The 15,743-nt window shown below is 38.0% G+C and overlaps 1 protein-coding gene across 2 annotated transcripts in view; it reads left to right on the top strand.

The window, feature by feature from the left end:
• NAV3 (neuron navigator 3) overlaps nucleotides 1-15,743 on the top strand; it is a gene marked incomplete at both ends in the record, with an annotated part of 270,085 nt that overhangs the window by 155,696 nt on the left and 98,646 nt on the right. For both annotated transcript variants that reach the window (XM_084295258.1, XM_084295257.1), the window contains 3 exons: nucleotides 4,060-4,168; nucleotides 4,560-4,943; nucleotides 9,781-9,900. In XM_084295258.1, coding sequence (XP_084151384.1) covers nucleotides 4,060-4,168; nucleotides 4,560-4,943; nucleotides 9,781-9,900 — 613 coding nt within the window. The remainder of the gene's footprint in view (nucleotides 1-4,059; nucleotides 4,169-4,559; nucleotides 4,944-9,780; nucleotides 9,901-15,743) is intronic.

Below are 15,743 nucleotides of genomic sequence, written 5' to 3'. Positions count from 1 at the left end.
GAATTTGGGGACAATATTTTGGAATGGTTATGTCTAACACAAATGATGAAACTACAAGTGATTGAGCAGATTATATGTCATGGGGTCAGTAAAATATTTACATTAGACTTTCTTGTAAGAGGAATGGAATTCTGAAAGAAAGTTTCATGGTGCCCTAGTTTTAGTCTTTCTTATCCCATCCTCTCTATGCATGAAATAGAATGAATTTTCTTCAATATGCAAAACAGAGTCACTTGAGATAACAAGCCATTTCTGATATATGAGTGCCTGCAAATAAGGGTACACTGTATGATGGTAGTGCTTTTTGCTATAAGAGAGTGTTGAGGAGAGTCTGGGTTCCCTTTGAACCCATACAATGAGCCTAAATCCTGCTGCAATAAGCACCATAGTGTCTCTTCTGGCAGACAAGATTTATCTGGCTTTCAGAATAATGTGTGTATTCTTCATCCCTATGGTCCTGTTGAAGAAGGCTTGATGTATGTGAGGAGCCACAGTGCTGTCCTGAAAATGTAGGTAACATCAGGTGCAAGTCAGGTCTGAGGGTCTTGCACTCAGTGCAGAAAATTTCTCAAGCATCACGTTCAATTGTTTATACTTTCTGACTTATTAATCAGTGGTACGTCATAACCCTATCAATATAGCCTTAAGAGAAAAAGGGAAAGGAAAAAGAACAGTTATTTTGAAAACACTTTATAGTTACGGTAATTAGTATTTTGTACATAGTACCATATAGTATTTCAAGATCATAAAATTCCAGTAATATTTTTTGGAAAAAAAAATAGTGGAATGGTTTTGAAATTACCCCTTGTGTCGCTCAGAGATAAAGAGATTAGACATCAAAATTCCCACCTTTCTAAGATAGAGGAGTGCTACTTTTTCATGGTGTTATTTGTCTGAAGATGAAACATTATTCTCTCTGAAAACATATTTTGTCAGTTTGCCATATATATGTACCTATTTATTATTATTATTATTGGTATTGCAATTATACCTTAAGGCTTTGTTATGCTAGTTATTGTGCAATATATATTAAAAAAGATAGTTGCTGTCATTTTTGCTGCAAGAATTTGCAGTGTTAACATACAACAAAGGACAACTGGCAAAGATAAACAGGAAGGAAAAGGCAAAGTCACTGCACGTATGGATTATATTTAGTTCCTCTAATAAGTATGGAGGCAAATGGTTGTTTTACCTTAATTCTGCCTGCTCAACACCCTGAAACTTGTCTTTCAACAGAATATTGGTTTATACCTTGTATGCAAGCTACTGTTTCACCTCGGGTTTGAGGAAGGGCAGGTTAGCAGGTCTTTCGTGTCCCCGATACAGGTATTGTGGCAGGAAGATAATGTGCTCCTCTCCTGAAAGTGAATTTGAGTGCATTTGTTGGAGGGGTAATGCCATGACAGTGAGGAACTGAGCACACCATAGGCAATTGCGTGGAGGTAGTCATGGACAGTCTGCCTTGGAACTGTGTGAGTTACCAACAGCAGGCTCAATCTAACAGGATTTAATGGTTTCCAGCACAGCCTTGGTACAAAGCTTCTGCCCCATGGGAGTTTCCAGGATGGTGTAGAAACTTCTGTAAATAGCATATGGGATCCATGCATGTACATGCATGGCAAGGTGCTTGGCCAAGTACATGCCTATCTTGAAACAGGAGCAAGAGGGGTAATTTCAATCTGACTGTGAACATTTGCCTTCTTCAGGGTATTACATGTGAAAATGCACACAGACATCTTATTTTATGGAGCAAAATTTTGTGGATGGACATGCTGCCAGGGTGTGCCTTGACAAGATAGAGAGTTTGGCAACAGGGTTGGGCCTGTATCACCATTTGTCTCTACCCACACTGTCAGTTCCATTGCTGCCAACCCAGAGATTTATGGACTGTTTGACCATGAAACCATAGGATAATTGATTCAGAGCAATAAAACAGTCTAACAGCATTTCCTGAAGGACTTCTGGCTGCAGCAAAGAGGACAGGGGGCATAGACAGTGGTGGGGAAAACCTCAAAATGGCATTGCTGCCAAAGCTAGCTTGACAATGAACCACCATTGCAGAGTATGTTGACTAGTACCACGCATCCGTGGCCTATCAAGGAAGACAGAAAGTGTATATGGAATCTATATGGAGTAACTTCTTTCCATGTACTGCCAAGAGCTGAGATTTTCTTTAAGTACCTGCACAGTGATCAGGCAATCACAAGGCTGGGCTGGAGAGGAAGGTACAGTAGCAATTCAGTTTGTCAAAGAGCTCAAAGACCTCAAAATTCAAAATTGAAAAAGCTTAAGTGAACCATTGTTCAAATACCATTTGCTTCTGCAGGTTCTCCTTTATATTTGAAATAAATGTCACTGTCTATATTAAACATGCTTGTTGTAAACCTATGCTAAACCAATGCTTGTGTTTCTGCTGCAACTTAACCTTAGTGTGTTTAACATTTGCCCTCAAACAGAGATTGCACTTAAATACTTTGTTTTATTAGAATTTGTTTCTGTAGGACCTTTGGACTTTTTTTTTTTTTTTTTTTTAACATTTCTAGAATACCTTGACTATTCCCCAGTTCTCTTGTCCCCTGATATTCCCTATCTGTCATTTGCGTGGTAAACGATGCTTTTCCTCAGAGACATCACCTTAGTTGAATTTATACTTGCTTAAATTTACACACAAACATGGAAGGAAGAAGGATTGCAACAGAATAAAAAATACAGTAACTTGAAGATGTATATCTTCATTTGTGTTTTACATTTTACAATACTGTAATACTATAGTGCTATATGGTATTTTGCCCGTGCTTGAAATTCTGATCTTGATTTTTGTATGATGTTGAGTTTAACTTCACAAGTGATGGTGAAAAAGTGAGTTTAACTTCACTCATGACAGATGTGTTCAAAGATGAAACAATTTCTCAATGTTGTAAATAACTTAGAAGCTTGCTCTGGATGGGAGTGCTGGAATATAGAGTTAAATATTGCAGATATGTTTAGTGACTGCACAACATCATTATTGATGATAACTTTTGAGAATTAGCAGTAAGATTAGCAAGGTGAGGTATGACTTGAAATGTTTCATTGATGGAGTTGAAAAGAAATTTACACACCATGTTGAGCATTGTGCACATAACTATAATAATAATGCTTCTTGCTAGCTTTCTTTCATGCAACATGTATGGGACACAGCCAGAATAAATCAGTTACTTTGTCACAGTTTTTGTTTTGAAATTCCCTAATTCTACAAAAGAAGGCTGAATTAATATTCCTTGATATATGAATATGCTAGAAAAGATTCATTTCTTTATCTTCATGTATGACTTCAAAATCTTTATATATGTATGCTTCTTTCAGGATTATGAATTTCTAACATGATATACATATATACATGTATATATTGGTGATTGCATGAAATATACATGATTCAGGATGTCTCAGGTGAAGTTTTGTGGGCTCTTCTTTTCAGAAAACCAGACTAAATTGTCACAGTGGATTCCCAAAGAAAGCTAAATTCCATAATTGTATAAACGATGCATGTGTTTGGAGTGTTCTGAGTTTTATCTCAAGTAAGACATTATCTCCTACTTCAGTTCAGGAAAGATGCTTTATTAGGTGCCCAACTTAAGAGTACTCTGAAATAGCCTGGATGTTAAGTGCATACTGAAGAGCTGTTGTAACAGTCATCCCAGTTCCTTCCAGACACAGATTTACTGTGGCTTTATTTCTTACCAAGACATGTAAAATGTCAAGGAGTAAAAAAGGGTGTGTGTAATGTATTAAGTGGTCTGGGGCTGCATTGTGCCGTGATTACAGTGGATAAAAATCCCAACACTATAAATCTGAGTTTCATTAACAGATTTGGGCCCTATCAGGGATTCATTGCTAGGGCTTTCTTCAGTGTAGTTTGTTACATACCAAATTCTATTTATAGGTGGATATGTGTTTTATTACAGAGGTATTTACAGTCATATGTGTGTTTTCTCAGCTGTGAACACATACATGCACTGTATTCAACTTTATATGTTTGTATGCACTGAGATTTATGCTGCTTTTGTTGGTTTCTTCCAGGGGAAGACCCTGAAACAAGAAGAATGAGAACTGTAAAGAATATAGCAGACCTGAGACAGAATTTGGAAGAAACTATGTCCAGCCTTAGAGGGACCCAGATAAGCCACAGGTATATTGCTTATGTGTAGACTGCTACAAATGTGGTCTATAGAAGAGCATTATTACTTGCTGTATGAATTACAGATTTGTAAGGAAAAATTAACTATGACACCACACGTTGTTTTCTAGAGTCCCTCAACCACTTAAAAATGTCTTCAATGTACTTTTTTTTTTGTCAGTGTCTTATGCAATCATTCACAAAAATGCTTGTTGCTTCCTATACATCTCCATAAAACCTTTAAAATTTATTTTAGGTTCTTTTATAAGTGAAGGTTGTTATATACCCAAACGTGTGCGCATACAGACAGACACACACACACAATTTTCCAGCCTTTGCTTTTCCTTCTTTCTCAGGAAGAGAGAAAGCACAGTTCACTGACTTCTCCATTTTGCTTTGACAGCACGTTGGAGACAACTTTTGACAGCACTGTGACAACTGAGGTGAATGGAAGAAGCATACCAAGCTTGACAAGCCGGTCCACCCCAGTGACTTGGAGGTTAGGGCAGGCCAGCCCTCGGCTGCAGGCAGGAGATGCCCCATCCTTGGGTGCTGGTTATCCTCGCAGCAGTGCGAGTCGCTTCATACACACAGACCCTTCTCGATTCATGTACACCACCCCGCTTCGCCGAGCAGCAGTTTCTCGCCTTGGAAATATCTCTCAGATCGACATGAGTGAGAAGGGAGGTAGTGATTTGGACATGTCCTCTGAAGTTGACGCTGGTGGCTACATGAGTGATGGAGACATTCTTGGGAAGAGTCTTAGAACTGATGACATCAATAGTGGGTAAGCACTTTCTTCCATTTGAAAATATGTGTCATTGGCAAATTCATTAGGATTTTCCTGATAAATTATGGCACACGTCGAAGCATTATGGATGCCACATAGGAATATACATATTAAAAATAATAAAATTAACCCCCTAAATGCCCAATGATGTTAGAATATCCTGAGTTGGAAGGGACCCTTAAGGATCATCAAGTCCAACTCTTGACACCGCACAGGTCTACCCAAAAGTTCAGACCATGTGACTAAGTGCACAGTCCAATCTCTTCTTAAATTCAGACAGGCTCGGTGCAGTGACCACTTCCCTGGGGAGCCTGTTCCGGTGTGCAACCACCCTCTCTGTGAAGAACCCCCTCCTGATGTCAAGCCTAAATTTCCCCTGCCTCAGCTTAACCCTGTTCCTGTGGGTCTTGTCACTGGTGTTAATGGAGAAAAGGTCTCCTGCCTCTCGACACCCCCTTACGAGGAAGTTGTAGACTGTGATGAGGTCTCCCCTCAGCCTCCTCTTCTCCAGGCTGAACAGGCCCAGTGACCTCAGCTGTTCTTCGTACGTCTTCCCCTCCAGGCCTTTCACCATCTTCGTAGCCCTCCTCTGGACACTCTCCAACAGTTTCATGTCCTTTTTATACTGTGGTGCCCAGAACTGCACACAGTACTCGAGGTGAGGCTGCACCAGCGCAGAGTAGAGCGGGACGATCACCTCCCTTGACCTACTAGCGATGCCGTGCTTGATGCACCCCAGGACACGGTTGGCCTTCCTGGCTGCCAGGGCACACTGCTGGCTCATATTCAACTTGCTGTCTACCACGACCCCCGGATCCCTCTCTTCTAGGCTGCTCTCCAGCGTCTCATCGCCCAGTCTGTACGTGCAGCCAGGGTTTCCCTGTCCCAGGTGCAGGACCCGGCACTTGCTCTTATTGAACTTCATGTGGTTGGTGATCGCCCAGCTCTCCAACCTATCCAGATCCCTCTGCAAGGCCTTTTCACCCTCATTCGAGTCCACAACTCCTCCAAGTTTGGTGTCATCAGCAAACTTGCTCAAAATACCTTCTATTCCTACATCCAGATCGTTTATAAAAATATTGAAAAGTACCGGCCCTAAAATGGAGCCTTGAGGGACCCCACTGGTGACCGCCCGCCAGCCTGACGCAGCCCCATTTACCATAACCCTTTGGGCCCTGCCCGTTAGCCAATTGCTCACCCATCATATGATGTTTTTATTTAGCTGTATGGTGGACATTTTGTCCAGTAGGATCCTATGGGAAACCGTGTCAAAAGCCTTGCTGAAGTCCAAAAAAATCACATCAGCTGGTTTCCCTTGGTCCACCAGTATGACTTTTTGATGAATTTTAATAAGAGCACAGGTATTTCGTTTAGGAATTTCATAATTATCTGGTAAACCATCATTTTGCTCCGATTGGTCTGAGATGGGTCACCTGTCAGTATTTTTATTTTATTTGAGATGATAGATATGGTATTGGATGCAGCTAATGAAAAGCAGTTGGGGACAGGCCTGTCTTTCACTGTTACTACTTTAGACACTGTCTAGTATATTCTGTGTTCTAAACAGCTACCTCAGTTTTTCAACTGTGCATATCATCTGAGCTGGTGGAATGTCTTTTGATACAATAGATCAGTTCCTGTCCTAGCTTACCAGGAGGAAGAGTAACAATTTTTTTCATTTTTGTTTGCCTACTGATTGCCTTTGGCATACTGTATTCCCTGTGATAGTGAGAGGAAGTACTTTTTTCATGGGGAAGTTGAGTTTCCTCTGTAAAATAAACTTTGTTGTCATTGTTGTTGTTTTAATTATTTATATTTGTTGATGGTTAAGTTTACGGTTGATCTGTATATATATCTAGTATAGGCCCTTTATGTTGAGATAACAGAAAAAAAAAAGTTTCAAATTACTATTTAACAATTTTTGTGTTGATCATATTAACATGATTATTCACTCCTATGTGAGTTAAAAGTTCTAAAGCATCATTAAAAAAAAAAAAAAAGTATTACCATTTTAACCATTTTACTTAAATTACTGTTCAGTGCTTCCAAAAACATTATTTTAGTGGAAATCTTGTTGTCATCTCAAGGCTCCTGGGTGTCTGAGGTAACATTGGCTTGAACAGAAGTCTCACTGAGACCATGGCTATGTCACACTGCACTGCTTGGCTCTGTACATGTTTAGGACTCCTGCTGTCAATCTAATCTTTTATTTTGAAGTATAGCTATGATTAAAGAATGGTGGTTGATGAATTATGATGCATTCCTAAAAACAAATCTAAGTTTGTGTTCCAGCCTCTGTCTAGAGTATTGTATCACCTCAAGCAGCATCCAAAGACAGATCTCTAGAAAGTCCATAACTATAAAGAAAGCAAAGACGTCTGTCTCCTTGGTGCACTGTCTCAATGATCTGTAAATGAAGGAGTGCTGATAAGCTTATCAACTGTTCAGCACAGCATTAGTAGCTATCAAGTAGGATGCCATATTCATGTGTGCTAGAAAACACAGTGAAATTAAGAAAACAAGGAGTAAAGAGTAAGAGGTCAGAATCACTTGTCTACAATGCAGAAACAGAGAAAAGTAATATTGAAAATGTAATACTTTAATGTCTGAATACCTTTAATCATAAAGAAAATATAAATTCTGCTGTTAATGGATGCATGGGTTTATTAAAAAAAAAAAAAAAAGAAAGAAAAAAGGGGAGGGGGGAGTCCTTTGCAGTGCCTGATGAATTGTATTAATTAGCTTATCACTTGGGAGAATGAATATAGTCATCTTGCTGTGTGACTTTTCTTTGCATCAGTAATAAGGATGACTCAATAGACAGTAAGTTACAATGTGCTCAGTTAACATTCTTAGGTGTGGTAAATGTTAAAAACAAGTTAATAAGGTCTGAAAATTCGGGATTCATTGAGGCATGTAAAGTCTTATCTCCTTTATTCCTCTTCCATTTTCAGTTTAATTACTTTAAGTACCTGGGGACAGGAATGCAGCAGTAATTAGAAATTAGTGTGAGGAATGCCTGTTGCACTTGCTAAGTCTCTCCATTCAGGCCTTATTTATAGAGGATAAAATCTGTATAGACTGGATTGCATTCACACCATGGCCAAGTTTAATATGCAATTTAAGAGCCTTGGAATCTAGTGCATAATTCACCCCTGCTAAATAATCTCTCAAAAGCTATAAATTTTGTCTTTACTAAAAGAATAAAACTAGTGTGCAAGATTGATATATATATATATATTTTAACATTTGAAGACAAATATGAAGTTATTGTCTACAGACTCCAGATTTCACAGTTTCAGAAATCCCTTTTTGAACTGCAGGCCAGATTTTACTAGCAGATAAAATACCTTAGAGTTTAGTTAAAAATAAACAAATCAACCCTTTGTATTTTAATGCATGTGAGGTTACCTTCATCCAGATTGCCATCCAGGACACAATGTAGTCCCAAGCTTTTGCTGTCTCACAGATCTTGCCTACCGCATCTTTGCACTCCAAATCTGGACCAGTTCACATGCCCCACATTGTGGGTATGGTGATGGATGCTCCTGAACTGCTGTATTAGTCCTGCAGTCTCTTGGACAGAAAGATCAGTTTATTTAAATTAAATCATCTCCAGAAGGAACTGCAGGGCGAGGGCCAACACAACATCTGGAGCACCAATAGTGCTTGTGTGCCTTGGCCTGTGCTTCAGATTCTGTGTGGAATTACTGAAGTTAAGTGTTTGTGTACTTGGACACAGATTTCGGATGAAAGATGGATTTGAAGGGCATCATTTCATGGTTCTAGGAGAACTTGTGTTAAAGATTGTTTGAGTTGGGAATGAACTCCAGTAGATCATTTTCACCATCCTTCCAGCAATGGGACCGTGCTTTTTTCACTAAGCCTGTAAATTTTCTTTTTTCACAAATTAAAAGTAGGCTTGCTGGGGTATGCCAACATTTTTCAGTTATCAAAAAAGAGCAAGAGAGCAAGAAAAAACAAACAAAAAAAAAAACACACTAAAACAGGAACCTATGAGGAAAGACAGTTTAATGCAAGGTTCTTTAAGAAAATAATGGAAAGATCTTGAGAGTGGGACAGGCTCATGGTACTGCTCAGTTATAAGCACCAATTTAAACAGCTCACAGAGCTAACTAACCTGTAGGTAGACATTCCATAAATTATTGCTGCTGCTTGAAATTCAGCATCTTTTAATGGTTCTCTAGTGAGTAAGCAGCACTCTTCTCACTGTTGAATTCATTAGTCATTTACTGTAATGTGAAGTGGTAAGAATCAAGAAAGGGGAACACAGGTAGAAACAGATTCTTAAATACCATTGTAAGGTATGTCAGGCTTCAGCAGCATCTATCTTCATATATAAGCAATTGTATCCCAGTAGGGACTGTGGATTTAGGTTCTCAATTTCTATTCCCATTTAGATGTACGGTTTTATATGTTTGTTTGTGTTCTGTTAGAGTTATGCTTTTTTCATCTAGTCCTGTTCTTTGATAAGACCGCAGCACTTACAATGTACTTAAAACATATGAAGGTAATTTGAGGGCTTCAGTCCTCAAATGTAAATAAATTTATTTTGGCAAATAATAAATATATTTTAGCAAAGCAGGTTTCCATACAAGCCTTCACAGAAGAAGGTGAATGATCCCAGAAAATGAGCATATACCTGATCTCCCTGCACTGGGTACATAAGCTGAGAATATTTAATATAAGTCTACCATCCAACAGGGCAGCCCTTACCTTAAATATCTGAATTCCACAGTCCATTAACTTTAGAGTGAAACATGTTTGGCAGATGGCTGTATTTCCCACTGATTGACCAAACATTTATTTTCAGGTACATGACAGATGGAGGACTCAACCTATATACGAGAAGTCTGAACCGAATACCAGACCTAGCTGCTTCTCGAGATGTCATTCAGAGAGGAGTTCATGATGTGACTGTGGATGCAGACAGGTAACGGTGCTTTTCCTAGTAAAAAGCTGTCTGAGCTTTCTAGATATTTTTCATCCTTCATACCTGCTAATATATCACTGTTCTGTTCACAAGGAACAGCAAGAGAAAGCACTTCAAAGTGCTTCAAAGACTGCTAGATTTGTGACCACTGAATATTCCAAATACCACAATGGGCAGGGAAAAAGCAAATTTCTCACAAAGAAAGGGGAATTAGAGGAAGAATTTATTATTGAATATGTGAGAGAAAATATTGAGGAGCTGAGACCTTGCCTGCAGTCTTGACTCATGATTTTAATGGGTTGTTTGTCAGTAGATGATCATAGGGACACACAGTCCCTAGGCAGCAGAGAGCCTGATGAAGTGGGTCAGAATATATGTTTGGGATTGGTTGGAATGAGAGCCTTGTTTTCTGCCTGTTTTGCTCATGAGCAGTGGGAAGCGATAAGTGGGGTTTATATTCCACTGTTTACGCAGTGTGAAAAGAGATAACACTCTCATGCCCTCATACATGTATATGTAGGTGGGAGCATAAAAATATACTCCCATTTTTACAGATTAGACAAGGGTTTTCTGTTTCTTTTCCTTGAGCTGAAAGTATATTCAGATTTGGTGGCTTGTGTCCATCTCTGAGGAATACAAATCCATAGCCCTACTTTTGCAGAATTTAGAGCTGTCAGCTCTGAGGTTTTGGTAAGACCATCACAAAAATAAGCAGCAGCTGTGAAATTTGGCATTCTTGAGTTTTAGGGGTTTGATTTCAGTCCCATCTTTTTAAAATCAATGTGTTTAATGAGGAAAGGACAAAAGGTTTGTGGAGCAGCTTTGGTTTTACAAACCCAGCAAATTATTTGAAGAAGTTCTGGGATAATAATCTAGGTATGATGTTACTTTCATTTCTCACAGTTTTCCAGTGAAAAAGGTGAAAACATACCTGTGATGTGAGTCAGATATAGTCATCATTAATCAAACAGTGCATGCAGTGCATTGGGACATAGAAGGTAATTTTCATCTAGAGATTCCAATTACTTAAAAAAAAAAGGGGGGGGGGCAGGAGGGGAGGAGAGTGATAGTTTAGCTGACTTATTAGCATTTGTTAACCTGCAGAAAAAAGTCAATTTTAGATAGTTTGGGTTGGTTATTTGAAATGTAAGTAATGACATGATGCAAAGACCAGAGCAAGTGTTAGTAGGCGTTTAAGAAAATAATTTGGATGGAAGTCAGGCAGTAACAGAAGGAGAAAATGAGAAATGAGATGTGGGCAGGAGGGACCTTTGTGGAGCTCTGTATGTGAGAACAAGAACTTTAAGCTTAAAGTGGGAGAGATGGTAGAAAATTTGGAATTTGGGAATCATATAATTAAAGACAGAGAATGTTGTTAATATAGTTTTTTTGTTTGTTTGTTTCTGTATGCCTTTTTTTCACCTGAAATGTGAATTTGTTAGAACTCTTTCCACCTTGAAATATTCACACACATATTTCAAACTACACATATTTTCTCTGGAAAAAAAGGAAGTCCAAATTTAGAGATTTTAAAATTTTCTTCATATTCCTCAAACCCTGAGTGCCACTCAAAACCTTTGTGTTTGCTTTGCTTCGATGTGTTATTTAGTAACGTGTTAATTTGTTCTATAGTGTGTTGGTACTTACATGTTTTGCATGTGAAGCTACATATAGGCTATCATCTCTAAATTAATGAGCTTGTCCAGCATCTCCCAGTACATAAATCTGTTTTGGTTTGTTTATAGCTTTGTCAGATTGGCTAAAAATGTTATGCCAAACGCTACTGTGTTTCTGTCTATCATCTCTGAGTCTGTCGCTTGCTACGTTTTGAAGCAGGGACTTCAAATTTGTCAGGGGGCTATTTTGGGTCTTTAGTGAAAAGTTGGCCAATGTTATGCAAGACACAAGGCTTTTAAAAGTTGAAATTCATTCGTATTCATTAACTATTTATTTGATCTCAACAACTAAAATCTACATATATGCTATCTTCACTGTACATTCTCGTACTGTTCTTGACATTAGCAAACTGCATTAATGATCCCCAGCACCATTTCTGAGCTTAAAGTCTATTATGGATGTGAAGTGGGATTTACCTTGTAATGACTGTTTTCCTTTATACAAAGAATGAAAGCCTGTGCTTTTCTGGACCTCTGAACTGAGTGCCGTGGAACATACTATGTGCTATCATGTAATTAAAAACTTTATCATAATGCACAGGCATGACAGATTTAAATTATGGATTAGACAATTCTAGCATTTTCTGACTTTTCGGTGCTTGATTTTTGCAACCTTAATGGTGCTTGACACTTTTTTGTGTGTGTGTGTATAAGTATATGCTATTCCTTGAAGCAGCAAGAAGGTGTTTAGGAAGTGGGAAAAACTCAAGAATTTTTATGAGTTCTGATGACAGCAAAACACATCTTTGCCAAAATGGGTCACAAAGAAAAAATGTTCTAGGTCACTTAAGAAAAGGAAATTGTTTATCCTGATCTTCACCAAAATGTGTCAAATTTATGATATGATATCAGGTGTCAAAAGAAGCAGTGCAGAGATTGCTGAGATTCTTTGTTTGTCAGAAGATGTTTTGATCCTTCACAACAATGTGGGTTCCTGAGATTTCATCTTATCCCATGTATCATATATTAGCTTTTTACTCAAAGAAAAAAAAAAAAAAAAGGAATTGTCAGGGTTTCAAGGTATTCCTTGCTATTGGCATGATGAACTTCTGTGGAAGAGCATTATTCTCATTTCTGCCAGCCCTGTAGATATGACAAGGACATATGCATTTTCTCTATAGTATCATTATTATAAGTCGTTTTCGTTATTGGCATGATTTTCCCAGGCCTTTCTGTTGCAAAGGATTCTGCTGGCATCTCTGTGCAGGGATAAAATAAATTATAAGCCTCAAATATCTGATTTACATTAGGCACCCAAGGAGAGAAGCTGTCTGTCCATCAATAGAGCCAGCAACTTTTGCTGACAGCAGCTTCATGTTCTTCATGAAAATTAAACTTAGGTTTTCTCTGACAACCTGAATTACAGCTTTTTTACAACTTTTTTTTATTTTTGTGATCTGGAGGTACAGTACTCTTAAGATGGGTGGGCTGATGATACTTCTAAGAGTAATGCCATTTCTGGAAAATATAGTTTTTCGGTGTGATTCTCATTTCATGGATAAATCAGGAATAATTCATTAAAATTAAGGGCATGGTACCAGTGTAAAAAGACAGTCAGGTCCCCAGCCTCATTTCACTCTCAACTAATTTCTGATGGCACCTGCATTTCTTATTTGCTGAATGTCAGAAAGTGAAGTGTTCAAGGATCTCCTTATGTAGCCTGAAAGAGCTCATCCAAATAATAGTATTGAATTGCCCTTTGAACAACTTCATAAAAAGTTAAATACGTGAATGCAACATAAGTTAAGGCTTGAGTGTTGCTTGCATACTGCTCTGGAAAGCATATTGCTATAGAAAGGAATGCAGCATAGTTGCTTGTTCTGGGGAAAGAATTGTAATGGTTAAGTGAAAGGATGAAGGGATGCTGGCAGCATCAGATGTCAATGGCTATATTGTTCTTTATATATATATATATATATTTTTTAATTTGGACACTTTTTGTCTATAAATGCCTCTTCCTTGTGAGTTACCTTGCTTCAGATACCAAAAGAAATTAGTTATAGAACAAGATGAATTGTTTGCAGCAGAGATGTGGTTGGGCGAATTCTCAGTGGCATATTACTTTTCATTTACTGTTCTGTCTTCCTGCTCTACACTCCAGAATTTTCCCTCCGGGACTCTTAGAGGGAGTATTTGAGGAACATTCTTGTAGTTCAAAACCTTTTTCAAAGTAAGATGAGCCAAAAGAGATTAAACATAAGCACACAGAATGAATTATGTTCTTGGAAAGAGTAAAGTTTATTGAAAAGTTAGTTGCAATCAGTCCAAACCACCCTGCATTGTCCATAAAAACTGTTAAGCAAGTCTAATGAAGCCCTTTTGAGAAGGTAATGTAGATCCACTGAGTTCAACCAGGTTGTCTTTCCATACCCTATACATGTCAAATTTAAAACACTGTATCTTTCACAACAGTAAATATAAGTTGTGCAATCACTTTCCCTTCACACCTCTTGACTGCACCACACCATTCTTTTCACCTTTTTTTTCTTTTTGGACAAAGCCCAGAGCTGTACAGGTACTTGTGCTGCTTAGTGTGCTTTTATTGCTTTTATTACCTGCTTCAGCTGCTTTGCTCTTGCATCGAATCTGAGCTCCATTTGTATGGTTTCAGAGTTCTTGTGCACAGGGAGTTTTTAAAATGCTTCTACCATCTGTCACATGTGCAGAAGATTTGGCAGTTATCTCAGATTCACTCAGGATGGCCTGTTTGTTCTCAGCCAAACCATAATCACCATATTAATTATAATTATAATAAAATAATTCCAGATTTTGCCTGTAATTTATTAACTAACTTCCTGCATGAATGACTATATGTCTTCCGGTGTTTATCTGAGTAGATGAACCTTGAGCTGGAATATGGTACTTCTGGAAAAGGAACATTGGGTTATTGAACCGAGAGCCCTGTTTCATTGTAGTATCAGAAAAGGCTGAGAGAGATCATGAAGACAAACTTAAAATCATAATATAATAAGATGCCTATTCTTGTACTGGAAAGTTTTGGCAGTACAGTGGAATTGCTGGTGGTATTTGGAATTGGACCCTTTGGGATAATGTTCAGTGGACCAGCATACTTTATTTTCCTCCCCTGTTACTTTTGTGTAATGCCATGTGTTTCAGTAGTGTGCTAACAATTTGCTCTGCTATGTGTCCCTGCAGTTTGGTGTTGATGTGATCACTGTTTTACTATGTTGCAACCATTACCTGTTCATTTTACTGCTTCCAGAATTTACTATAGATAAAGGACTATCTATAGTCCTTATATTTATACATGGTCGCTACTCTGTGAACACATTCAGCCCTCCATCTCCCAACATTTTAGCTGTATTCAGCTCTGGGAATATGTGTCGATGGCAATTATACAAATAATAATATTTGTCCTGTAGTTATGAAATAATAAATAATAGGACATAAAATCGATATATACACTGCTCGCCCTTTATGACCTTCTTGGTCAAAATGGAGTTTTGCTATAAATAAGTTTTGCTGTGGGAGGCTTCCTATACCTTTGCTGCACCTGTCTTCAGCACAAAGGATGCCTGGGATTGCTGTTCTGGGGTTCAAACTAAAAAAAAAAAGTCATTAATAAAAAGTCATTAATAAAGCTTAATATTACCTTGGTTCATCCAGTCGTGTGATCTGCTGTAATTCTCCTGGCTGTGATTTGACGGTATTAGTAGATTCTTAGGATAGTGAAATAATTATAAATGTCTATATCTCACTGTTTTTGCAATTATTACTCAAATATCTCAAGAAAGCATAATTAAAGAATGTCTCTTGTGGAGCAATTTAAATTTAAAACTCCGTTTTTACTATTGTTGCTCTCTTCTATACTTTTAATCTTCCATAATTTCTTTTCACAGCTGTTACTGTTAACATTTCCCACCATTTACTTTTATTATTCTCAAATGATCCTGCATTTTTGTAATCTCTGATGTAAATCCTTCCTCATTTTGGCATCTGTTAGACTATCAAGAAAAGTTTCTAGTGAGAAGTATCTATTTCAATGTGTAGCTGATTTTCTTATTATTTTTCTTCAAACTAAGGATGCTAAATTTAACTACCTAAAGCATAAATATGTGTGTATCCATGCATGCAGAGTAGAATAATTATGTCAAAAGGAGCGCTCCGGGCTTTTTGGCTCATTATGTCTTTAAGTATTCAGGACCC

This window comes from Netta rufina (assembly GCF_964035555.1).
Source record: "Netta rufina genome assembly, chromosome: 1".
Lineage (NCBI taxonomy): Eukaryota > Metazoa > Chordata > Aves > Anseriformes > Anatidae > Netta > Netta rufina.
This window is presented reverse-complemented; position numbering and strand designations above follow the sequence as displayed.